This window comes from Miniopterus natalensis, chromosome 15, assembly GCF_054644295.1.
Source record: "Miniopterus natalensis isolate mMinNat1 chromosome 15, mMinNat1.hap1, whole genome shotgun sequence".
Taxonomy (NCBI): domain Eukaryota; kingdom Metazoa; phylum Chordata; class Mammalia; order Chiroptera; family Miniopteridae; genus Miniopterus; species Miniopterus natalensis.
Window position 1 is genome coordinate 10665009 of NC_142095.1, and position 27168 is coordinate 10692176.

At 37.2% G+C, this 27168-nt stretch overlaps 1 protein-coding gene across 4 annotated transcripts in view; it reads left to right on the forward strand.

Annotated features, from left to right (window-relative positions):
- Positions 1-214: 214 nt before the first annotated feature.
- Positions 215-27168, forward strand: part of CLASP2 (cytoplasmic linker associated protein 2) — a 119218-nt gene continuing 92264 nt past the window's right edge. For 3 of the 4 annotated variants that reach the window (XM_087824879.1, XM_087824882.1, XM_087824880.1), the window contains exons 1-7: positions 215-422; positions 5314-5392; positions 11005-11108; positions 12856-12947; positions 14094-14169; positions 16148-16245; positions 17131-17201. In XM_087824879.1, the coding sequence (XP_087681005.1) occupies positions 228-422; positions 5314-5392; positions 11005-11108; positions 12856-12947; positions 14094-14169; positions 16148-16245; positions 17131-17201 (715 nt within the window). In that variant the 5' untranslated portion in view covers positions 215-227. Of the gene's footprint in view, positions 423-5313; positions 5393-11004; positions 11109-12855; positions 12948-14093; positions 14170-16147; positions 16246-17130; positions 17202-22246; positions 22347-27168 lie in introns of those variants that run through there. The other variant, XM_087824883.1, reaches the window with a different exon arrangement.

The window sequence follows — 27168 nt, forward strand, 5'->3', positions numbered from 1 at the left end:
CTCTGAAGCGGGCTGGGTGTCGGGGGGCGCCGAGTTTGACTAGTTTGGGGGCCGCTGGGCGCCTGGCGCCGCTCCTGCCGCCCGCTGCGCCCCGCGAACCGCGCCTCGGCCCGACCCAGCGCGTCCCGCCCGCTCCCCCCGGGGGGACCCGCCCTGGCGGCTGGGCGGCTCTCGGCGAAAGTTGGCCCCTGGCGGGCGGGCGGCCGGGCGGGCGGGCGGCCGCGGCCATGGAGCCGCGCAGCATGGAGTACTTCAGCGCCCAGGTGCAGCAGAAGGACGTCGGCGGCCGCCAGCAGGTCGGCCAGGAGCTGCTGCTCTACCTCGGCGTCCCCGGCGCCATCCCGGACCTGGAGGAGGACCTGGGGAGCCTGGGCAAGACGATCGACGCGCTCACCGGCTGGGTGGGCTCGAGCAACTACCGGGTAAGCGGCGGCGGCGGCGCGGCCGGGCCGGGCCGGGCACGCCCTCCCCGGCCGGCCCTTTAATTCCGGGCTTGCGGGTCCGGCCCGGCGAGCCCCTCGGGTGCGCCCGGCCCCGCGGAACCAGCCCGGAAAGGGGAAACCCGCGGACCCGCGGGACCCGCGGCGGGCCCGCCTCTGCGGGACGCGAGCTGGGGGCTTGCTTCCCACCGCGGTCGGGTTTTTACATAATTGGGAACAATGACAGACTCGGCGAGTCCCTGATACGGTGCCTCGCGATTGGCATTAGGATTAGGACACGGCGTTTAATCATTAATTAAAAAAAAAAATCAGTGATGGTTTACGTACACCAAGGGCTCGAAGGTTTCTTCCGTTTGTATGTAAACACTGCCTAGACCAAGACGTAGGACGTTGGAGTACAGTTTTTTAAAAAGACGTGTCAAGTTAATCCCTCTTTAATAAGTGATTTTTATCCTTAATTCCTGTTTTGTTTTTTTTTCCTTTCGTAAGTTTTGTGTCTGGAAGGTTGTGCTGTTCATCTCCAAAGGCATCTTTTTAGAGCTTAATCGGGTGCCGTTAAATCTAATAAAAAGATGCTGACCCCGGGGCGTTACCTTACTTGCTTTTTATTTGTTGTCGACCGGAAGGAATTGGAGGCTCTCTTGTCACTTCGTTTTCACGCAGTTGAGGACTGGCTCGGATTTGAAACCGTGTCCTGGCGGGGTAGCCGATGCGGAGGAGCGTGGGGTGCGGGAGGGATTGAGTGCGTCCGATGAGCTGGTAGTAGGCAGGCTGTAATGTAGCCCCTTTGGGAGACCAGGTAAATAGTGCGGGATTAGCCTGTACGGTAGTTTTTTGCAGTTACTTTTCTTTCTAGTCTTCTGGTGGCAGTGTTGCTTTAAAATACTAGTCCAAACCTCCCGTGGAGGACGGGAAGTGATTCTTCTTAGTAATGTATCTTAGAACCCAGTGAATGGGCTGTACTGTGAAAACTCGTCATGGAGAAGAAAGGCATACTCTGTGGAGTAATTATGAAGACTTAATAGCGAAATTTATGTGAGTTTTGGAAGGGATTGACTTTTACAGGATAATAAGTAGTTTGAAAATTACCACCTTGATGCTTCATTACATTCTCTCTCTCTCTTTTAAACTTTGGGGTAAGCTTATATTTAATAATATATCACTACTGTTTGGGGATTATTTTTATTTCTTTGGAAGAAACAAGCTAAGTTGATTTATGTTGTAAGAAGGGCATATAAACACTAAGTTGATTTTATGTTGTGGCATAGGCTAACAGAAAATCAATTCTGGTCATGTTAGGGAACTGGAACTCAGTTCAAAGACCAGACGTGGTTGTTACAAGGCCATTTTATTTATTTGCAGCAAGTAAAGGAGATGGGATTCATGTCCGAAGCTCTGTCTCTCAGAAGGGAGGCTTAGCCATTGTTTATATACAATTGTTTGGTCATTTACACGTTCATTTCTTCTTTGCAATTGGCTGCATTTATCCCTGTTGAGTTCCCGTCAAACTCATTCAGTTTACAGCTGCACCTGCAAAAATACTATGCTACACTTTAACATTTAACAAGAATAACATTTAATAATAACATTTAGAACTTCTCAGACCTTGAGACCCCTGTCCTATCCAGCAGTAATGCTCACTCCCCATCTCAAGTGCTGGCTATGGGTCATTTCACTCTTCATCTGTACCATCAGTGAGCGGCAGTTGAGCCGCTTGAAACCTTCTTGGCTTCCATAATACCGCAGTAGCCCAATTTTTCTTTAAGTCTCTATGCATTACTTCACTCAAGTGCTGTATTTTTCCTTTAACTGGTCCTTAATAGTTAGAATCCATCAGGCATCTGACCCAAGTTCTCACCTCTTTACTATACATTCTCTCCGAGCTTCTCACTAGATACTATAGCTTGAGGCAATTTCAGAAGAGAACTGCCACAATCCTATCTACACACTTCCTTGTAGCCATGTCCATATCCTGTATATTCTCCTTCTCAGTTATAGTGAATGAATTGTCTATCTTTCTTATACCAATCTCTCCACATGAGTATTAAATCCTATGCCCTCTTGCCTACTCAGAGACATTAATTCATCAGTTCTGCTTTCTCTTTCCAGAATCATTAGTTTTCTCTTTTCTTTGGAATGCTGTATAGAAGCTTTTCTGACATTGTTAGAGAGAAGACATTCTAACTCGTTTGTTATTTAGGTTTCATAAACTTAGTTACCAAACTAGGTCATCATTTTTTACTTACGATAAAATAAAATCTTTAACTCTTAGAAAAATCGTATCAGAGTTTTTTGAACATGTACACAAATAGACAGTTGTACTTAAATTTTAAATTACGCTGAACAAAATAAAGTTTTTCTTTGGATTTGCTGGCACCTCACAATTTGAGTGTCTTAATAACTGTCATTACTTCAGTGAGTTTGATTGACTGTATACTATATGCTGGGTATTCCAGATACTGATGATCCAGCTGTGGACAAGACTGACAATATTCACTCACCCTCGTTTGGCTATTTATTGAGGACCTACCATGGGCAGGCACTCAGTCTTCTAGGCCCTTCCGATACAATAGGGGGAAAAATGACAGAAATCCTCGCCTTTATGGATTTAGGGTCTAGTGAGGGAGAAGAATAAACAAGATAAATAACTGAAATCCGAATGTTAGATGGTGATATTTACTTTGGAGAAAAGCAGTGAAGGGGATAGGGAGTGTTGGGCAGGATGCAGGTGTTAGAATTTTGAGTAGCTGGACACTGAAGACCTCATGAGGGTGATTTCAGTGAGATTGGAGAGTGAGATCCCTGCTGTCATGGAGATCCAATCAGAAAGAGGAAGGTAGACAGGTATACAGATTAGGCAATTTCAGGTGACAAGTGCTTCTGAATCAGTGATGTGAAAGAAGGAGGGTGCGGCGAGACTATTTTGTGTAGTTGGGGAAGTGAGGTGAAATTTGACTGTAGACATGAAAGAAATGCAGGAGTGAAGAATGATTTAGGCAGAGGAAACTGCAAATGCAGAGGCCCTAGTTCCATTGAACATAAAGACCAGCATGGCTCCAGTTTACAAGTGAGTGAGATGTTAAGAAAGATGAAGTTGGCAAGGCAGGTGGAAAGAGACATGTAGGGCTCTTTTCTAAATCAATGGAGAGTTATGTAGAGGGGTGGCTTTGTGGAGAGTGGACTCTGTGAAGGAGCAACAGTAGAATCAGGTAGATGATGGTGGCTCAGGCTGGTTTGGTCACGTTGGCAATCTGAGACGTGGCAGATTTGGGATATGATTTGGAGGTAGAGCCAACAGTACCTCCCGTTGGAATGAGTGTGAAGGTTGAGAGAGGAATTAGGGATAATTGCTTTGCTTGGGCACCAATAGAGGGTGCTGTTTACTGAAATGGAGAAGATTAAGAGTAAGTTGGGTAAAGTAAGTATAATATCTGGTTTGACTATGTTAGGTCTGAGAAGGTTGTTTAACACCCAAGTTGAAATTTAAATAGACAATTTGGGTCAAGTTTAGTGGAGAGTTCGAATTGGAGATTTAAAAATATGGAAATAGGTATCTATATAATATACTTCAGCATTTCACTTTTGCTAAGGACAATCCTGTGATTTCAGGAGTCCCCAAATTTTAAAATGCTATTATGACAATGAAATGTCCTTTTAAAGTGCAGTTAAATACAATTACCACCATTTAAAGAGCCCTAAGTATCAGGCACTGTCTCAAAGTGGCTTATTTGCGTTACCTCATTTTAATCTTTAAGATGGCTTTAGAAAGTCAGTACTATTATTTTCCTCATTTTATAGAAAAGACATATTTTGCTTTAGGTCACAGACCCGATAAATTGTTGGAGTGCTTAAACTTAGGGAGAGAGAGAAGCGTTGAGATGAGAGGAATACATTGACTGGTTGCTTCCCACACGCGCCCTGACCTGGGGTGGGGAGTGAATCCGTGACCCTTGGGTGCACAGGCTGATGCTCTAACCACTGAGCAACACTGGCCAGGGCTCAGCTTTTGCTTTTTATAGGACAAGAGTATGGGATTTGTGCCTTTCTTGCAGAGTAGTTGCTCCCTTCCTGCGAGACTTGTACCACTTTCTCCAATCTCCTGCCCGGTCCTCAGTCTTAATTATCAGTGTCTAGTGGAGGCTTGTGGAGAAAGAGCTTGCAAGTAGGTGTAGACTCTCCTTGTGTCTGGCTTCTAGGGTTTCTGTATTTTTATGCTAGCCCACAGTCACCTATTAACTGAGTTAAATGTAGCTGAATTCTTCTTACCCAGTTGTACAGCCACTTTCTTTTTTTTCTGTCCTCTGCTACATACGATCTACTGCTTATGTGCCATCTCTTCTTGGGGACATCTGTCTTTCCTTAGATTTCAGGCTAGTTGATTCTACAACCTAAGCTTTCTGATGGATTCAAGAATGGTTATGGTTTTGTAGGTTATTTGGCTTTTTCTTGTTACAATGGGAGTGATTTTTTTCCAGTTTCTTCATCCCAGAAGCTGAAATTCCTCTCTGATTAGAAGTACTCTTAATTTTTAACTGTTTTATGTTGGAAACATTTCAATATTACAGGAAAGTTCTAGGTATACCCAGTGGACTTCTGTGTACTCTTCACCTAATTTACCAGTTACTAACATTTTGCCAAACATGTTTTATTACTATCTTCCTGCGTATTTACACATTTTTATTATTATTATTGAACCATTTGAGAATTGGGTGCCCTAACCTCATGACTCTTCATCCCTGAATACTTCAATTTCCTTATATTTTTGAAAACTTGGTGATCTATTATATGAAAGTCTTTGTATGTCAACAATTATATACTGAATTAAAGTATGCATAGGTAATTTGTATTCATTGAAATTTTTTTCTGTCTGCAGATATCATTAATGGGATTGGAAATTTTAAGTGCCTTTGTGGACAGATTGTCAACACGATTTAAGTCCTATGTAGCAATGGGTAAGTTAACTGTTTATTTAAAAATCATTGCAGGTTTTGACATACTGATTTTTTTTCATAATTTTTATTTAATGGAATTGGTTATCTGTAAATGTAAAAGTGTGATTTTATACAACTTGGAGATCTGCTACTTTGCATTATAGTTTACCCAGACATAAAAGATTTTAAGCATATTCAAATACATAATTATATTCTCTTTGAGACAAAGAAACAAAAGTAAGAAACTTACTAAATAGAGTGCTAATAGATTTTTACTTTATATTTTCAAATTTTTTACTATATTTTTACTCTTTTTGTAACATATTAAAATTTATAATATAACTTACAGCACTACTTTTCAAACTTTCTGTGGTGAAGGACTAGTTCTTTCATTGCTAGTTTGTTGCAGACCAATATTTTATAAAATGCAATAAAAATAAGTTATAACAAAATGAAATGAAAAAATACAAGACCCAGTTTTTTATTATTAGATTCAACAAATATAAAATTACTTTAGTCAGATTGTTTCAAAAACTTTATTTTATAAACACACTCAATTTTTCTTACCACAAATAGTTTGTAGACTTGTCCTGGGCTACCAGCCATACTTTGAGCAGCACTTACTTACAGTGTGTTTGCAAAGAAGAGCATTATACCAGTACAATGCTCTTCTTTGTGTAGTAGTTAGGATTACAGAGTTGGCTCTGACCTATTTTCTAAACCTGAGTGACCTTCATGTGCCTTTGGAATGCTTTGGGGAGTGGATTTGGTTCCTATTATATAGAAACATTTAAGGGTAACCTCAGATGTTTGTTAATTTCTTTTATGGATTAAGTTAATGCCACATAATGTGTCATCACACTTATTTTTTAATTATCTTTGGTCAGCTTTTTTTTCATATTTGGTATGCCACCAAATTCTGCCAGTTTCCACTTTTATTTTTATTGTCTAGCTATCCTTTCAACAGAAGCATCTTAGTGAGTTTCCCTATCTTTATTATTCCTTTTTTCCCCCCAAATATGTTTTTATTGATTTTTTTTAGAGAGAGAGGAAGGGAGAGGGAGAGGGAGAGGGAGGAGAGAGAAACATCAATGAGAGAGAAACATCTGTTGGCTGCATCCTGCATGCCCCCTACTGGGGATGGAGCCTGCAACCCAGGCATGTGCCCTGACTAGGAATCGAACTGGTGACCTCTTGGTGCATGGGACGACTCAACCAACTGAGCCACACCAGCTGGGCTTTATTATTCCTTTTTAAATCAGTGCCTGGTTCCAGTCCATTCTTTGTGTGAATATCTTCTGAAAAGATGATTTTTTTACTGTGGCAGTCTCCTGCTTAAAATTCTAAGATAGGTGTTTAAAGCTTTGCTCTATGAACGTGTTTACTTATGTATTTTCTTAAAACATTTTGAATCAGTGTTTAACATTAGGAAGTTTTACACAAAAATGCGTATTTATGGCTTGTCTTGAAAAATTGGCAACTCTGACCTTGCACACCCACATGTAATTATTGGCTAATGCTGTGTTGTAGGTTCTCTTTTGTCTGGATCATGAGCTTTTCAGTTCCTAAGTCCTTCCCATCTCTTGTCTCCTCAAAACTGAAAATGTTAGTTTTAATATAGCATGGTTGGAATATTGCAGTTCTTAGACCAGGCCCATTTTCTGCATCCCATACCTCTCTGACTGTAGGTGTTTATGTTTATGACCCCTGCCCTTTAGTAGCTCCCTATTATTAGTTGTTACAGACAGTATTTAGACTTGAGAGTAATTCTAGGTATTACATATGTCACTTATTTTTCAGACGCAAAGAGGACTGGATGGGGTTTAACGCACCGACTGCTCACATTGAGGCAGTGGGAGTACTGGGACCAGAATCCTAGTTTGTTGCCTCCCAGGACTGTCCTGCTTTCAGAATTTACATCTGTTTTGCTCTCCTTGGTGTTCCTGTGCACTCAGCATGTGTGCCTCTTCTCCATCTCAGTAGCTTTATCTTTTTGTGATCTTCAGCAAGTACTTTCCCCGCCTCGCTGAGGAGCTTGCTCACTCTCGGTAGTCTGGCGGATCTTGTTCCTGCCTCTGCTGTGCTGTTCCCTTTTCGAAATCCTGTCCTCTCCGTGGCCCACGCTCTTTCTTTTAAAGACTGACTTTAGGCTGCATCACCCGGGAGCTTTCGGTTTAACCTCCTCCTGTGCCGAATTTTTCTGCATCCTGGGATTCTTATACCCACCCATAAATACTTAATAAATAAAAAGTTGCTTTAAGCTGGTTAGTGTTTTTCATATGTATTTTCCACATATCTACATATTCTTATATGTATATTTTTAGAATCTTTTAATCTCCTATCCTGTTGGGTTAATATCACTGTGCATTTGCTGTTAGTCATCATCGTTTTCACTTTGAACCCTAGTTAGACTCATCATTGTCCTCAGTGAAGGTAGAACTCGTTATTACTTGAAAGTCTATGTCGAAATAGGAAACTTCCATCACAACGTGGCTGTCATTTACTGAACGCCTAATTTTTACCAATTTATCGGCCTTATCTACCTCGCATATACGAAAGATTATGCTCCATTATTTCTAATTTGTATGATACCTCTGCAAGACAGGTGGTGTATCTGTGTACTCTTAAAAAGGTATTAAAACCAAGAGGTCCAGGGTTAGCTTTCTTGTTTTACCCTGTTTTAGATCTTAGCCAAACAACTTTAAGAGCCTTTCAGTAAAAGAAAGGAGTTGAATTAAGTTATGTACTGAGGCTTTTTGATAATATAATCCTAGGTATATGTAACTTGATGTGAGTGACACTGTTTTCTTTTGGTGCACTTAGGTGGTTAACTATTGTTACAGATATTTTTAAATCTTTTTACATTAAAAGTGAAGAGATGCTCTAAAAAATTGAGATTCATGTTCAGCTGTAGACAAAATCCCCAAAAAAGTATGGGCTGCATTAATGTAATTCTTTAATAATCTAGAAAAATAAAATTTTCAAGCAAAAAAATTTACATTTAACACTGATCACCAACCCTGATTTTATGATAACTGAATTCAGTAAAGCATCTCATATTTTACAAATCTTAAAACAGATAGTTTTAATCCAAAATGGTATTGTAGAAAGAGTATGAGAATGGTCAGGATACCTGGTCATCACCTTCACATTGGTAAATGGTTCGCGTCTTGTGCAATGCTAAGAGAATAAAATATGCTAACAACTGTGCTTTAAAATTCTTCTGTGTTTCACTATCCACATTCCAGTCTATGATGAGTTTATTCATTTGTTTAACAAGTTCTTATTGAGAGCCTACAGGGTGAAACGTTCTGTTGACGATTCTGATAATTATCTATTGAAATGTTCCTCGTGTTGAACGATAATTCAGTGGTTATTATAGCATATACAGGTCTTGAAGGAAGGCTGCTGACACTTGTGAATGCTTGCTACGGGCTTGGCACAGGTGCTCTTTACCAGTTTTACTTCATCCCCTCACTAGCCATGTGAGGTGTAGACCTGCGTCCCTTCTTAATTCACAGACAAGGAAACTTTGAAGTTCAGAAGAGTTTACTACCTTGCATAATTAACTGACAGAGCTAGGAATAAATCTTATTCTGATCAACTACAAGAGAGTATGTGTTAAAAAGGGATTTTAATGCAAAAATTATGAATTTTTGTCTTTAATGGTTATCATACTAGGTTTAGGTAGTGTGAAATTTTTTTTGTTTTTGTTGTTTATGCTTTATAAAATTTTAGTTTGTTATATTGAAATGAGCCCCTGTTTGAGCAAACAATATTTTTTTGGGGGGGTTCTACCTCTCAGAAATGAAATGTCTATTTTTCCCCCCATTACTTCCTGTTATGTGATTGTTAACACACACAGACACACACACAAAACACCTCAATCACAAGTAAAATGAAGTAGTTGTGACTAGGACCTAACATTGGGTAGATTATTTAAATCCTGGTGTCATTACTTGCTGTTTGTGTAACCTTGGGCAACGTATTTAATCCCTCTGGGCCCTCTATCAAATGGGCCTATGCTATTTCATAGGATTTTTAGGATTAAATGAGATAATTCAGTGCTTAGTGCATAATTTATCTAACGTGAAGGTTTATTATTGTCCTGGACCACCTCTCAGAAGCTGTCAGAACCAGAATCCCACTATAGCCAATCCTACAGACACTGATGAGTTTCTCTAGTGTTAACAATACACCTAAGCAAGATGAGAAGGATTTCTATTGTTCCGATTGACAGGTACTTGTGTTGCCTCATGATTAGGCTTATGATTTTTATGGGGAGGACTTTTTGTTTTCTTACACAATCATTTCTTAAATTAAGCTTGGAATTTGGGATGACATCATTCCATTTGGTGTAGTTGGCTTCTCATTCTAGTCGTTTTCTTCCCCAAAAGAATGTAATTTCTTTTTTCCTTGTGTTGTTGATCATTATTGCATCAGCTTTGTTGTTATATTGTAGACGTTGTTACATTGTAGCATATATTTGCATCAAGTTATATATACATTTAATTATATGCATCTATAAATAAAATACAGAAAATATCTTTCTTGATCTCTTCTTTTTCCTTCTCTTGTTGAAACAAGGCCTCAGCCTCCAGTGCCTTAGGGAAAGTAAGGCTATAACTGTAATGTCAAAAGAAACAAAAGAAGTTCATTTTTTTGCTTTTTGAGTATGCAGGATGATAGGGATGACTCTCGGAGCTAACTGTATTATTTTAAATTTTCAGTATTCTGAAGTGAATACTGCTACAGATGTTTATGGATTGAGGAAATAAGAAAAAAAGAAATTAAATAATGTGGTCACACACCACACTAAGTGGTAGGGATAATTGAAGGGATTACAGAAAGATAATTTTGACTATAAGATATTTTGCTCTATGAGCTGACTTTAGAACCTGTGCCCTCTGAATTCCAGCTACCCCCTCATCCTGTTTTCTCCACCCCCATCCACAATAGATGTGATTTCTTTGTGCTGCTTTGTTGATTTATAGTTATAAATATCTTTTTCATGAAAACTCTCTAGAAATGGACTCTAACCTGCCTTTCCTCCCTCCTTTCATGGAATAGTGCCAAAGTCTTGGACCTCGTAGAGAAAAACCTCAATTCTAGTGGCCTAGGCTTTTTTGTTTTTATCAGTTAAGGAGTAGGTCATACATGCAGAAGAACATATGTCAAATATGTACAATTTGAAGAGTAATTATAAAACCAACACCTGCCTTGGCCTAGGTCTAGAAACTAGAATTCTGCCAGTTCCTTGGATGTGCCCTCTCCACATTTCCTGAGGTACCCATTGTCATGACTTTATGGATGACAGTGGGATGACCTCTGGGATAACCATTCCCTTGCTGATCTGTAGACTTTGACTTTCTATACATATCTGTAAATGGAATAATAATTAGTTTTGCCTGGTTTTTTTGAACATTATTATTATAAGTGGATGTCATACCGTATGTATTCTTTTAGAACTTGCTTCTCAGTTATTTTTAATTAGACTGATGAATAAAGAAGTGAAAACAATTTGCTTACCTCATAAGTTTATTTATGGAAACAGCTGCTCTTTGTAATCTTGTAAGATATAGCTTATAATGGCGATGAATTTTAAATATTCTTTCTCTTCTCCCTTTCTCTAGTTATTGTAGCTTTAATAGACAGAATGGGAGATGCCAAAGACAAGGTTCGTGATGAAGCTCAGACTCTGCTATTGAAGTTAATGGATGAAGTAGCACCACCTATGGTAGGCCTACATTTTAAATTCTGATTTTGCTAATTAATGATGAAATACCAATAAGGATAGATGGGAGTCACAGCAAGGCAGTCCCCAGGGGACATGAAAGCTGCAATTTTGAACAGTGAATTGTTGCTAATGCTTTAAAGAAGTTGAAATTTAAGATTAACTTTTTGGGATTTTTGCTTTTCTATTTCTTTAATGCTTTTTTAAAAAGCTAACTTGGAGATTTTAGTGATTTGACAATATACTGATAATATTATTTTGGGGGATTTTCTGGTTTTCCTTACCTGCATTACTATAAAATGGCCAGTGCAAAAGCTTATTTTGAGAAATACTGAATATTAATTTCTGCAACTCTTACAAAGACAGGAAGAAAATTTTTTATTTTAACAGGTAGTTACTAATTGTATAAGGTTTATATGACAGCAACCTGTATTTTATGAATACAGTAGAAAAATTTGCCCTTATTGGGGGTGTTTTAAAAGGGGCAGAAATAAGTTGACATGTATACAGACATTTAAAGAGTTGTCCATGTTAAGTGGAAAATGATCAGAATTTGCAATGCACGTAATAATATTATGCGTTACTTAAAATACAGTTTAAAAATTATAATATTACATGATTTATTAAAAATCCAGAGAGTATTACATTGTAAAAGTAAGATATTTTCCCAGATTTAATCAAAGTCCTTGTTAATAGTGTGATGGATATCCTTCAACACTTGTTAAGTGGTTCACATTTTAACTTGTTTTCAAGATGCTGTTATCACAAACTACTGTAAGGGACATCCTTGCATATGTATCTTTTAACATAAATATAAGTATACTTAAAGAATAGAGTTCCAGAGATGGTGTTGCTGAGTCAGCTTTTTTGTAAACTTCCACGTTACCTTCTAGAAAGTTGACAGAACTAGTGAGCAAGCAAGAGAAGAGAGAAATATATTAGTAGAACTGAATACAGAGTCCAGGAAAAGGGGGGGGTGGTGGTGGTGGGGGTGTGTGTGTGTGTCTGTGTGTGTGTCTGTGTGTGTGTGTGTGTGTGTGTGTGTGTGTGTGTGTGTGTCCACACATAAGTTTAGTAAATGGTAAGGGTGGTATTTCCAAATGTGGACAAAGAATTGAGTGGGACAATTGGCCATATAGTTGGAAAAATAAAGATGGATTCCTTCTTTTAGCAAACTCATGTAATTGTTTTGGATTATTTGTATAGGTTTATCTGTGCTTTTCCAAAAGAATATTATAGTGGGTAGCAATAAAATGACTTGCCCAAATATGTTTCTGTATTTGGATCCAATATCAAAAGGAGAACAGCCTGAATTCTAAAATGTTGAAAAAGCCTATTCCATGTGACAGTCTGTAGTAGTTGCTAGGCAACATTGGACCTTTTAAATGCTTACTGGACTATTGGGCTTATAATGGTAGCATTGTTGTTGAAGATTTCTAAAGCTTAGAACAAATTCTGTGTCCTTGGAAATTTTAAGGTTTTTAAATGTTAGACATAGTTTTTCTGAAAATAATTTAATTCTAAAGTGAAAGATGTCAAATAAAAACTAAAAATGTAATTGAGATATTAAAAATTGGGTGAGAGCAACATCAGTGCAAATTTGGCTTAGAAAAACTTAATAGAGTAGTGAACAGTCTAATGGGAAAATTCATTTACCAATAAGATCGGCAGAAAGGTTGAGAATAGATAAAAGATTTTAACATGGGTAACTTAATTTTTCATTATACATGTTTACTTTTCTTTCAAATAGCACATTTGGGAACAGCTGGCTTCTGGGTTTAAGCACAAGAATTTTCGATCTCGAGAAGGCGTGTGTCTGTGTCTTATTGAAACCTTAAACATGTAAGTTTTATGATTACTGAAAACAGCCACTGTGTTTTTCATTTCTTCTCAAAAAAGCAATATCCATTTCACAAAGCTCAAGGAAAGCTATGGAAGTAAATTTTAAGTAGTTTTCAACTAATCTGTGATACAAAAGTTTTAAGTTTATTTGATACCTTTATCTGCTAATTTTTTGTGTACATATTGTTATCGTTCATGTTATTATCAGCTATGAGAAGTGTGTTTTTCTTTAGCAGTTAATAGTTGCTACCCAAAATAGATGGTCATATAGCAAATATGTTGATATAACTTAGGACCTACTTCTGTTTTGGACCCATTTTGGAACTGTTTTTAACTCAGTGGTATTTCACATAGGGTAGCCATTTCCTCACCTAGGCTTTCTAGAACAGTGTGTGTGGTTATGAAAATCATAGTCTGAACAAGACTCCCAGGTAACTAGACAGTGAATCTGGTAGCTGTATGCAGAGCTCTGACAGCATAGATACCACGGGGCTCAGAACTCCAATCTGAAGAAATTGTAAACTGGAGTTTTGTTCTCTTTCTGGATTATGTTTTCAAGTTCTGTGGGACAAGATAGGTAGCATATAGTAGCTTTCAACTTTTCCTGTAATGTTACTTCCTTTTCTCTAACTATACCTTCATTTATTTTCTTTTATTCCTCTATGGTCCTTTCTGCCATCTAGAGCTTGTAAGTGCATTCAGTCTGCACATCTTTTGTGGTTTTTGGCTTTCTTGTCATTTTGCTTTCAACCCATGACCTCATCAGAAATTAATATACATAAATAAAGATTTTATTGGAATGCAAATTTGAGATCCAGAGTCTAAAAAAAACCACTATTTTACAGTAAAATCTCAAATTTTCTTGAGTGATTGCCAGGTTTAAGAGTGCCATTGGTTGAATATTTTGCTCTGTTGGATCTTGTATTGACAGTTTTCATTGTCAGTCATGATTACTCAAGTTTGCATATTTGACATTATTTAGAATTAGTTTCTGCTTGTGTCTCATACCCTTCATGTTTTAATGATGTGTGCCCATGCTCTCTACCATATTTGTCTTATTAATACAGACAAGAAGAAAGTAGAAGGATATTTTGTTTACTGTTTGATTAAAACCAAATTCTCTCTATTTTTTCAAATTATATTTAGTTTTGGAGCTCAACCACTAGTCCTCAGCAAGTTGGTACCACATTTGTGTATCCTACTTGGAGATTCCAACAGTCAGGTAAAATTATATTTACATTCAAACATCGACTAATTTTTTTGGCTGTGCCTTCCTTACTAGTACACTTATTCCATTTTAAAAAGAAAAAGAAGAGAGGGGGTGGAAAGGGTAGTGAAGTTAAGATTTCACCTCATTTTTCCTTTAAAATCCACCAAAGTTAGTTTTGTCTTTTTTGTGTGTTTTTTATAAGAGAACATTTATTTGGTAAATCACAGAGGTAGAAAAAGTAATTCCTGTAAGAAATGGGCTTGGGAAACAAGTCCAAAGTTAGTTTTTAAGAACACATTATATTCACTTAAGTTGCTTAAGTTTGTTAGTTTGGCTAGTATAAAGGATAGATGGGACTTAAAACATAGTTTTTTGTTTTTTTTAAATCCTCACCTGAAGATAAGTTTTTCATTGATTCTAGAGAGAGAAGAAGGGAGAGGATGAGAGAGAGAAACATCCATCAATTGCCTCTCATAGGAGCCCCAACTGGGGATCAAACCCACACTGGGTATGTGCCCTGACTGGGAATTGAACCCTCGACCCTTTTGTGCACAGGATAAGGCTCCAACCAACTGAGCCACACTGTCCAGGGCTAAAGCATAGTTCTTGAGTTTGAAAAATTGAGTAACAAATAACTTGGATTTCCTTCTGTAGTCCTATGTGTTAATTTTGAGAACAGGTTGTCAGCTACCTTTATTTCTGAGTGGTTGCATAACAACAACTTTTTTGTAACAGTCAAAACCCTATTTATAAGAGAATTTGTGCCAGTGGTGTATCACTTGTTAGAAATTTCTTTACCTGAGCTGCATATACTATAGGCACAATACAGGGTATGTTCTGAATCTCATCCCTTCTGGTAGAATTGAATCTTGGTTATTATCTTTTTGGCACAACTTGGGCATTTGGAATAACCCAGGATAAGGTTTTCCCTGCTTTTAGGCCCTAGGTAGCTTCTCTTGGAGGTTTGTAAAGAGTTCTGTCTTTTCATTTGCTTTTGACAGTGAACTCTGCAGGGGAACTAGAGCTATCTTCTAAATTCCTGTCTTTAGGCCACATTTTTTTCATTTCAGTTGTGATAAAATATATATAACATAAAATTCAACTACATTTTATTTTCTCTCCATATGAATTTGACTGCTCTAGGTACTTTATAAAAGTGGAGTCATACAATATTTGTACTTTTGTATCTAGCATATCTCTTAGAATAATGTCCTCAAGGTTCATTCATGTTGTATCATGTGTCAGAATTTCCTTTCCTTTTTAAGACTGAATAATATTTCATTGTATGTATATACCAGTTTTTTAATCCATTCATTCATGCATGGATATTTGGGTCATCTCCACTTTTTGGATATTTTGAATAATGATATTGTGAACATTGGTGTATAAAATATCTGAGTTCAGGCCACATTCTTTTTTTTTTTTTTTTTTTAAATATACCTTATTGATTTCAGAGAGAGGAAAGGAGAGGGAGAGAGAGAGACAGAAACATCAATGATGAGAGAGTCATTGATCGGCTGCAGCCTGCAACCCGGGCATGTGCCCTGACCGGGAATCGAACCCCGATCGCCTGGATCCTAGGTCGATGCTCAGCCACTGAGCCACGCCTGGCTGGGCTCAGGCCACATTCCTGAAAGACAATTTTGTTCCAGGAAAATACATTAACTGTGATAATTATTTGTATTAATACTATTATTGGCAGTTCTTTATACAATCTTATTCTAAAAAGATGACTTTTTAAAAGCCAAATTAGTAACTTCTATTTACATTTTCTTTAGATTTTTGTAAGACCTTTCACAAGGTTTCTCCAGAGGTTTCTTGGCAGGTCCTCTTGCTTTTTTTGGTTAATGACCTGCCATAATCTCTTAAGGGTTCAGACATTAAAACCAACTTGGAGCTTCAAGTTTGTCTGTTAGTATGATGTTTCCTTGATGTGAAGTATTTTGTTGTATCTTACATACTTTTTTCAAAATTCTGAATCCTTTGGCAGGTGAGAGATGCTGCAATATTGGCTATAGTGGAGATTTATAGACATGTAGGAGAGAAAGTAAGAGTGGACCTTCCTAAGAGAGGAATTCCCCCTGCTAGGTAAGTCTTGCTAAATTTGTTTAATTTTTTTGCTACTGGTTTTAAAAACTTTAATTTCATATGTTTTTTTGAAATGGGTTCAATTTTCTGAAACGTTTTAAAATTCAAAATATACAAAAGGATATATAAGTTATCCTTGCTTAAAAAGTTTTTAGATCCTGTAAATTTTTGGATACTGTTTTATTATATACTCACATATTATTTACTTCTTTTGAGAGAAAAATATTGATGTGAGAGAGAAACATTGATTGATTGCCCTCCCGCCCCATGTGCGCCCCGGCCAGATGTCGAACCCTCAACCTAGGTATGTGCTCTGGTCAGGAATCTAATGCGCAACCTTTTAGTGCACAGGATGACGCTCCAACCAACTGAACCACCTGGCCGGGGCGTAGGTAACTATCTTTTGATACCAGGCAGTATGGTCATAATTTGGAAGATGCTTGGGCAAGGATTTAGTAAAAATATTAATCTTTTCATTAATTATTTTTTGCGTACTTGCTGTTGAAAGGTACTATACAACATATAGGCTAACAGAAAGCTGTATAAGAATCAGTCACTACCTTTAAAACTTAGTCAAAAAGAAAATCCTGAATGGGTAGAGTAGCATCAATCAGATGATTTTATGATGAAACATGGGAAACTGCTCTGTGTAAAAGTTATCTTTTCACAAATATACCTACAAGTGTGTAGAGTGCTACCTATATTTGGCGGTTCTCTCAACTGAAGAGAGATGAGTTTTGTCTTTCCGGTGAGTTCATTGTTAAAGAGAGTTGTGTAGAACTAACTGAATCCCTGGAATTTTTTTTCCCCTCCGGGAAATGGTGAAAAGAATTGTTTCTCATTCAAGTGTATATAAAACAAACACAATTTATTCTTTATTCCCAGATTAGAAACAATATTTGCCAAATTTGATGAAATGCAAAATTCAGGTGGTATGATTTTGAGTGTCTGCAAAGGTAAGAATAATTAAGTTTTTCCAGTTCTTAAACATTTCTAAGATTATTAATAAACTTTTAGACACTAAAGTATGTTTTCAAGTCAACTGTTATATCAGATTTGATTTTGTGACTTAAAACTTAGTTAGGATCTAATAAAGTCTTTGCATCCTGCTGGTCATTATATATTTTCTGACTCTTGGAGTAAGTGAAAATTTAATAATGGTTGTACTCAATTGTGTAAAGTGATCCTGTTCTTTTGCCTATTTTTTGTATCTTCTGGGTTGAAAATATGATGACCTTCTTGCCCTCCACGTTTGATGCATGATATGTGTTTTCCATCCCCAGAGTAATTGCTTTACTTAGCTGTTTTTAGTAGAAATTGTGGGGTTGATGGGCTCTCTTACACCTCTGTGTAGACTATCAGTGATGACTGTTGAAGAGACACAGACATAGGAACTTTACCAATGTAATCATCTTTGGCTTCTTACTTATATAGAGGTTGGAATTCACACAGATTGGGGTTAGTATCTGGTGTTTATTTGATTTTGTAGTTGCTCTACTTTTTATAAGGATATTAGATTGTATTTGGTTTTATGGGTAGCATTTACTTAGACTTCAGTCTTTAATTATTGATTAGCCTTATAAGTAAAGAATATATTCTATTTCTAAAGATAGTATGGGTGGCATTTTACCTAGGAAATTAGGTTCATATTAAAGAAAGTATGATTAATTTAGTGCTATGTAAGTGATGCTGGAGAAAAAAATTGGTGTATGAGTTGTTGAGTTGTGTAGTTAAATAATAGGAAAACTAGTTTCTAATATAATTTAGTGGTTTTTCCCCCTCTGGATTAAACCAAGATTGAGCCTTGTTTTTTTCAGGAAGGCAGATGGAGTGAGAATTTAGTGCTAAAAAGCTTGTGTCTACCCTAATCTAAACTTAGTTCCAGAAGCATAAATTGACTTCAACACTGCTGGTCCTCACCCTGACTGCCAGCTATTTCTCACTCCTTGAATAGAAGGTGTTTTAAGTTAAAGTGCTTGCCCTTATTTTTCCAGCAAGTACCTCTGTCCATTTCCATAGAAACCAGAAACAGCAGGAAGGTGAAGAGTTGTTAAAATTCCTTGAATTAAGACTTCTGTGTTTTCATACCATTTACAGTGCATTCTCATTTGTGTATTCTAGACTTTGTAGTTTCAACTCTAAGAAAAAGAGTATAGTGCATATTATAAACTTAAGATATTATTTGGTGTGGCTTACTTTGAAATTACTGTCATTCTTGTATTTTGTGAGGTTATTTCTCTTACCTTCAAAATAGAAGATCATTTTGTTCCCTATTTTAGCTCGTTTCTTCTTTTGTTTATTTCTTCATAAACAAGGAGGCTTGGGGTTAGTATCTACTATTTATTTCTCTTGAGGGAGTCTTCAGAGATTTTTTTGTATTGGAGATTATCTGAATATTGATAAGTATGGTAAAATGTGAATGTTGAAGTCTGTAATATATATATTGTGGTGTAGAAATTGGTCATGATGTTTTTGATAACAATATGTTGTCATTGAAAAATACTTTAATGGCCTGGTTAATAAGGGAGGAGACTGGAAGAGGGAAGCCTGTTTATCATGTTGGCAGCCCCCCACCCTCCTCCTCTCCCTCTATTTTTAAAGAGAGTGGAAGGGAGGGTGGGGGGGGGAGAGAGAGAGAGAGAGAGAGAGAGAGAGAGATGTGCCCTTGACCGAAAATCAAACTTGTGACCCTTCAGTGTGAGGGCTGTTGCTCTGACCACTAAGCAACACTGGCCAGGCTTGCTGATGACTCTTAAATGTGTAGTTCTACCCTCATTCAATTTCCCCCTAGGCTTTAGATATGCTAGTCTCTGTGACATTTCCATTTGGATGCCTAATGAGCATTCTAGGCTTAATATGTCCAAAATTTAAACCCTGTTGTTTCTTCCTTTCCTTCAAATCTTTTCTTCCCCCAGTTTACCAGTTTTAGTCACTGGTACCCCCATCAGCTCAGGCTAGAAATTTGAATTGATTCCTAATTAGTCATTTACTGAGTAGTCTAACTAATTAGTCATTTGTTCCCCTGAAATATTGATACATCCCAAATTGCTATTTCCATCTCCACTGCTAAAACCCCACTCTAAATCTCCTTTAGTTTTTACCTAGATTACTACAGTAGATTTCTGTTCCATGTTTGCCCCCTGGAATCTGTTTTCTATCTAGAAGTGAGAATGATCTTAAAACGTGAATTAGATAATGTCACAAAACAGTGAAGAGGACAGTTAAAGATTCTGCCTTAGCGAGCCTACATTCTAGTAAGGGAGAAGAGATCATAAACAAGTGAACAAATGGGTATCCAGAGATTACAGTTGGTGATGAAAGAAATACAGTTAGTTACCTTTTGTTTAATGAATTTAATGAAATTAAATTATTTCTAAAATCCTTGCTGCCAAATCAAAAACCATTGAATGAAAATGTTATTTCCACTAATATTATAGTATGTTTCATCTCAACCCCAGATACTTGAATAATTTTCACAGGTAGAAAAATGTATCAGTTGAACACTGAAAACACATTTTCATAAGTAACAATTTAAGTGCAAAGAATAGTTTGTACCTCAAGTATGTAAAGAAGGCTTATTCAACTCCTTTTGCATTTTTACACAATATTTCCACACAAAATTTTCAGTCCTTTGTTGGCTCATTGTTATTGTACACTCAAACTAAAACTGTAACATAAAAGTAAGAGAACAGGGCTTGGCCAGTGTGGCTCAGTTGGTTGGACATCATCCCATGCACTAAAAGGTTGCCCATTCAGTTTCCAGTGGGGCCACATGCCCGGGTTGTGGGCCCTATACCCGGTAGGGGGCATGCAGGAGGCAGCCAATCCATGTTTCTCTCTCACATCAATGTTTCTCTCCCTTCCTCTCTTAAAAAAAAAACCAACAATACAAAAACCTTTTTAAAAAAAATAATAGAACAGGAAAGTGTTTTAGGTCAAAATAAAGGCTCAACATGAAAACCTATAAAAATAGTTCATGCACATAACAGAGTGAAGGAAGAGCCATTAAAGATACTACCTTTTCTTTCTATCACTCTGTGTACATATGCAAAGCAAATTGTTGTGAATTCACTCAAACATAGCATTTAATTCAGATTTGTTCCGTATGATATTCTGTGACTAGAAACTGTTACGGTAAGAAAAATATTTTAAACCATAATGATGAAACATCACACTACTTATATTGATTTAGAGTGTTTTGGAATGAAAAGTCGTTTTGCTTAATACAGACAAAAGCAAAAAACAGAGGATTTGTTGTAAAAGTGGTATGACTTTTTAAGAGTCATTATAGCTAAAAGCCGTCATCTTAAGTCATTAAGTGAAGTAAGTAGGATATGGAGTTGGCAAGTAACTCAGTGATGCCATTTCAGAATAGTGGGGCAAATTTCTCTGAGAGTTGACATATATGAATTGAGCCCTGATAAGGGAGAATGAGCTAGTCATGGGATAAATGGTAGGAAAAGCGTTTGGGGCAGAGAAAATGTCACCATAAAGGCTCAGAGGTAGAAAAGGACTTCGTATATTTGAAAAACAGAAGGGAGGCCAAGGGCTGGTTAGAGCCCAGTGAGGCTAGGGCTGGGTTGGAAGAATACACAGTAAATTTGTATCATCTGAGATTTGAACATTTCATTTAGTTTAGAAATAGTGAGAAATGCACAGCATTTTTTGTCTTGCGGGTGTCTCAAGTCTGACTTTAATTCTTGTATTACAAAGTGTAAGTTAGGCAGAACCCCTAAGTGCAATGGCATTAGCTCTGCTAGTAGAAGGAAGCTGGATTTAAAATTAATCAGATTGTGGCTGAAAGGAGGCGACACCAGCCCTGCTGGAAGGAAAAGACTGAAAATTGCAGGCCTGCTATTACAGCAGGGCCTGGTGTCACCATGGAACTTTCCAGACAGTCTCCTACGCTAATCGAGATGTAAACACCAACAGTGTTGGTGGCTCTGACTGCACATCTTTTTCTTTCACTGTGAAAAAAACTGTGAATAATTCTGATTTGTCTAGTGTGTGTGTAGGACCTATTGCAGTCTTGGCGTGTAATCATTGTAAAAAATATTTCCCAGCTTCTCTGTTTGAAACAATTGCTAGGAAAAGAATTGCTCTAGGAGGCTGGCTATAAAATAATGCATAGAAACTAGGCTTTCAAATCACCTTGATATTTGGCTAATTAGAGGTAGTAAGGTAACCTACAGTTTAGCTTTTTTAATATGTTTATAACGTACCCTGTGGTGAAAAGCATAGCACTTCTTCTTAGGTTGATTTTTAAAGGTAGCTGTTTGTGACCGTGAGCCCCAGGGCTTTCTCCGAGCTTGACAATGTGCTGATGGTTGTGTAGCTTGGATGGAGGGTGCTCCGTGTCCCTGCAGCTGCGCACTGGCAAGGTTCTGTCTCCACCAGAAGCAAGCTTTGTTCTGCTTGGCCCTGCTGTCCACACACAGAACAGCCTTTGATGGGCTGCCTTTGACGTGATTTGTTTACGGCAGCCAGAAATGCTTCCTGCATAATGAGAGCAGTTAATCATGGAAACTGGGCTATTCCTGTTTGTGCACTTCTAGCAATCTTCTGTTGTAAATATTAAAAGGATGAAAACCTTTTAAAAAGGTGCAAATCAGTTAACCCATCAGATCATGTGATTGTTACTGATTACATGGATATCTTTAGGGAAGCAGAAAATGATTGCTGAACACATGCCTTGTGTTTTGATGATTGCATTAAAAGTCCCCCAGTGGAATGGCATTTATTGGTTCTCAGAGCTTTTCTTACATTAAATTTGAGTCGGTCAGTACAAGGAGAAACATCATAACCTGTACCTAACTGCCTGTGTGCAGTTAACAAATAATCTTGATCAAGCACTGCTAGGCTCTGCTAAATAGACGAGGGTTTACAGCGAGACCCCAGACTTTTATTTTGAAGTGGAGTAGCAGCTGTTGGCTATTGCGGTGCAGAGCTGCAGCGCGGCCTGGGTCACACAGTGCTCCCGGTGTCTGCAGGCTGCAGGCCGAGCCCAGTGGCGCAGGCACTGAGCTGCATTTATTTGCTGTGCCGTTTGACCTCTTGGTTTGAGAGCGCTCCCTGGACCATCTGAATGGCTATGGGAGATGGTGAGTAAGATTTATTTTTCTTCTTTTGCTTGTGTTATACACTTCCTTTTAAAGTGACGATCATTTGCTCTGTAAGGAATATATTTCTCCCTAAAGAATGAAGGCTGTGTATGTGTGTGCGCCTGTGTGTGTGTGTGTGTGTGTGTGTGTACACACTCATGTATGCATGTATGCACGTGTGTGCTTACTTATCATTTGGTATCTTTTTCTACTTGATATGTCTGTGTGGGATCTGGCAAGTATAAGATGACAATTTACCTTACGACCCAAACAAGCCCCCCTCAGTCTTTGGTGGTGGATATGAAGAAGCGATATTGGAAGAAACATGGAATATATGCAAAAGCTTTAAAGAGAGAGCATAGCCTTTGGAAGAATGATAGATTTTGGCAGGAAGGTTTGGTTAACTAGCTTGACATCTTTCCTGTTGTATTTGACAACAAGTAGAATTCTGTGCTATAAAGTAGTTAAAGAAGCAAAATGGCTTGCCATGTACAATAGTTCAGTTAATATGCTTGTGATTTGTCAGTGTCCCTAGTAAATAATTCTCTAGAAGATATTTGGTCTTTTACAAGTTCTATATAGGATATTAATTTGATTAAAATTGATTTTGCCAGTGCTTTCTTGTGGTAACAGTAATCTAAAAAATTCCGTGGTGCATTTTAGTTTCCCAAAGCACTTCCATGTACTTAGTATACATTAACTTCTCGGGTACAGGAAACTCTGTGAGGTATACAGAGTATTTTGGTATTTTCATTTCACAGATTGGAAAGCTGAGGCTTGCTGAGGTCGTAAGTCCCAGGCACAGGGAGCAAACTAGAGCCAAATCTGGTGTACTTGTATTGTCCTTCATAACGCTTAATACTTGAGATTTTCTTCCTTTCTTCACTATTAAATCTTTTGTTGAGATGCCTAGAGGTATACTTTCTCATCGCTTCAAAACTAGAGATGTATGAAGGGGAATTTGGGGTAACTCAGAAATGTTTGTGCATTTTTTTCACTGGGTTCTTAAGGAAGACTGACAGTGTTTGGGAGTTTCAGCTCTAAGTTTCAGACTTCCTTGTGACTGTGTAGTGATGTCCCTCTGAGGAGGGCGTCCCCTTGGGACTCTGAGGAATAGGATGTATACTTACTGAATGATGCTAGTAAATGGTCACTTAAACCATACGTGCATGTGGATAGAAATAGGATAGCAAGTCTGGTTTTGCGTTTTGTTACGGTTTATTCCAAGAATTTACATATATATATATTTTAAATATATCTTTATTGATTTCAGAGAGAGGAAAGGAGAGGGAGAGAGAGAGATAGAAACATCAATGATGAGAGAGTCATTGATCAAGCCCTCAACCGGGCATGTGTCCTGACCAGGAATCGAACCCTGATCGCCTGGATCCTAGGTCGACGCTCAATCGCTGAGCCACGCCTGGCCGGGCTCCAAGAATTTATATTAAAAAAAGAATTTTTGTAACTGTTCTGTGTGTCCTTATGTAAATAAATAACAATATAATTGTAACTACTAATTTTTAAGGTAAAAGCCATCAAGTTTTTATATATTTAAGGACATTGCCAAGTTCGTTTGTTTAAATCTTAATTTATAGGCAACTCTAAATCATTCATTTGATTTGCGGCATATGCAGATTTTATTTCTTAAATATATAGGTTCACTAACTATCAGCGTATATTTACTTTAGTTTTTCTATTGTCAGGTGGTATGTAAATGCATTCAGACTGTTTAGGAATGTCTTGATTTAAAAAATCAAAGTAGCAACCTCTTATAAAGCTCAGAGGGTAACCTCTCTGTTCATTCTTCAAAATGGAATTTCCTTTATTGTATTTGATTGATAATTAAAGTAATACACCTTTATTAAAAATTTAAAAGTCTACACAATAAACAGTAAAGATATATATACCTCTCTATATCTGTATTTTGAGACTTATAGTTATTAACATGTTCTTATATATTCCTCTATATATTTAGTCTCTCACATATAATGCACATGTACCATACTAGTATCATGTGAACATATATATAACAAATGGATTACTCTAGTCCTATGTTGTTTTTTATTCCTTCATTTTAAATTATGAACTTAACGCAAATACAATCTTTTCAAAATTCAAGCAATGAGTATAGAGCAAAATTCCCCTCAGAACTACCTCTAAGCCTCAATCCCAAGTATAAACAGAGATGAACACTCCATACTTTTATTAGTATGGAGTTTGTCTTTCATACCTTTTACTGTGCCTTACGTGTATACTGAGTATCAAAATAAATGGTTTTGCTTTTCCTGTATTTACATAAATTATATCATTCTGAATGTATATTTGCCATTTGCTATGTACTCAATGTATAGCATAGAGATTTTTTTTTAATGTAATCATGTGTAACGGCTTCATTTATTTGAACTGTTGCATAGAATTCCATAGTATGGATATCTCATAGCCATTTCTTCTTCTATGGAGTTTTAGATTGTTTAATCACAGTTTTTCTAGATGATTGTGAAAAAACACCTTTGTATAAACATATGTGTGTATACACACATACACCCACATGTATATATTTTTAAAAATAGTCTAGAAGTAGAATTACTGGATCAAAGGTTTTTATTTCAAATTGTGTCATCTCTAGCTAATTTCCTCCAAAAGAGGCTTTACCACTTACCACTAACAGTGCCTGTTACCCTGCATTCTTTTCAGGTTTTGTTGTTATTAATCTTTTTAAAATTTGCCTATCAGATGAGTGAAAATATCTTACTCTTTTCAAAGCATCTCTACTTTCTAATAAGGTTGATCATCTTCATACATTTGTTTATTTGTATTTCCTTTTCTGTGGATTGCCTTCTGGCATCCTTAGGCAGCTTTTTGATGATTTGACTTTTTTGTTGCCTGTTTATAGATGCTCTTTATATGCTCTGATTATTAATCTATTATCTGTTAAATGTGTTATATAAGCTTGACTTCAGTAAACTTGGATTTGTGAAGCACTATAAAGACTATCAGTAGAAGAGTTTCAGGTATCTTTCTTTTTAGTTGTATTTATCCATACCCAAGATTATAATACTAAGCAGTCAGGTGATTGTGAAGTAACTGGGCAGTCAAACCTGATAGAGTTAAAAACCTGTAGGATTATTATGTGGTGCTGAGCCCTGCAATCTGTCTCAAAAGCTCATGAGAGGAATTTGGCCTTTTGTTATGCTGCAGTGTGGCTGGAAAGAAATAAGGTTTTGTTGCAAATAGGCTATTTGTAAACTTTTAATATTTCAACACAGTTTATTATTTCAAGCATGAATCTTTTTAAAAATGTATAGTTGATATAACTTTGGCTTTGTAGAGGTAAGCCTTCTGGGACCACTCCAAAATGACATATAACTACTGGTTTGGGGGCTAGGGAACAATAGTAAGAAATTATGCTGAATACTGAATAGATCTCTTTCATACCCTGGAATATTCTATGATTGGGTAATTTAAATCACTGAAAGAAAGCAACTCTATAACTTACCGGTGAAAAGGCCAAACTTTTCTTCTAGGAGCAATGATACGGAGAAAAAAGTCTATAAGGAGAAACAGTAAATTACAAGGGACAAAAGATTGAGCTATTTAGCAATAATATAGGCAGTAAGTAGTAGGCACTAAGATTGAAAATCTTGGACTTCTGGAAGCAGGCCCATTTACCCATTTGGGTGCAAGGCTTTGGGCACCAGTAGCAACATCCTCAGACATGATGTTGCTAATGAACCTGAATCTTCAAGAAAAGGTTTGCATCTTTTCTTTGTAGAATGGTATAGTTGATGTTCTTGACAGCTGTTATGACCAACCTGTAGCTGTCATGAAAATTTACCTGAAATGACTAGATTTTGTAAAGGTTCTAAATAAATCTTATTATGAGCTGCATTTATTACTTAGCTTTATATTATGTTTTCATGAAATATGTTAATTTTATTAATACCAAATAATGGTTTAAATTGTGTTTGCCCCTTTACTTCATTGGAATATTGAAAGTCTTGAATTTTTAAAGGGCCCTTTTAAAGAAAAGGGTAAATGTCTTCAAATAGTTAATACCTTTCTAGAAATTTTAAGATTCTTGATCAAATTTTTTGGCCTCTATTAAACTTTGTATGAAATAAACTTCCTTTTTTTATAAATAAAATAGTTTTATTTAAGACTCACTGCTGCTGAGGACACAGCATCTTCAAGTGAATATTAACATTTGGCCATTGTTTTATTTTGAAGCATTTGGATTTTTAATTTCTAATTGTTTTGCTGAAATTTTTCATTTTAGTTTTAATGAAGACATTTTAAGTTTTTACTGTTTGATTATTTTACTTCTGAGCGCATGTGTTTTCTTTTAGCCCTGGGAAATTTTCTGTTATTTTCCCCCCATAAGTTTCTCCCATTCATTAGCTTTAGTCTCTCCTTATGGAATTGTTATTAGTCAGCTGTTGAAGCTCCCGGGTTGATTCACTGTGTCTATTTTGTTTGTCTTCTGAGTTTTACATCCCTTTCACCCTGTATTCTGGGAGATTTCCTTGACTCTCATCCATTCCTTTTATTAAATTTAATTTTGCCAAGTAAAGTTCAAATGGTTCCAAGAACTTTGATTTTCCTTTTCTGATGGCTCCATTGTTACAGAATTGTGTGTGTGTGTAAGCATGCACATACACACCTGTATGTAACATATTGAGCTCCCTGCGTTGAGGGTGGGAAGAGCTTAATGATGAAATCATTCCGTAGATTTTCAATTGTTCCTTGCTAGTCATTCCTGTTCTTTCTGGCTTAGAAACTATCACTTCTGTCATACTCAAAGGTAGATCAGTTTTAGTAGGCT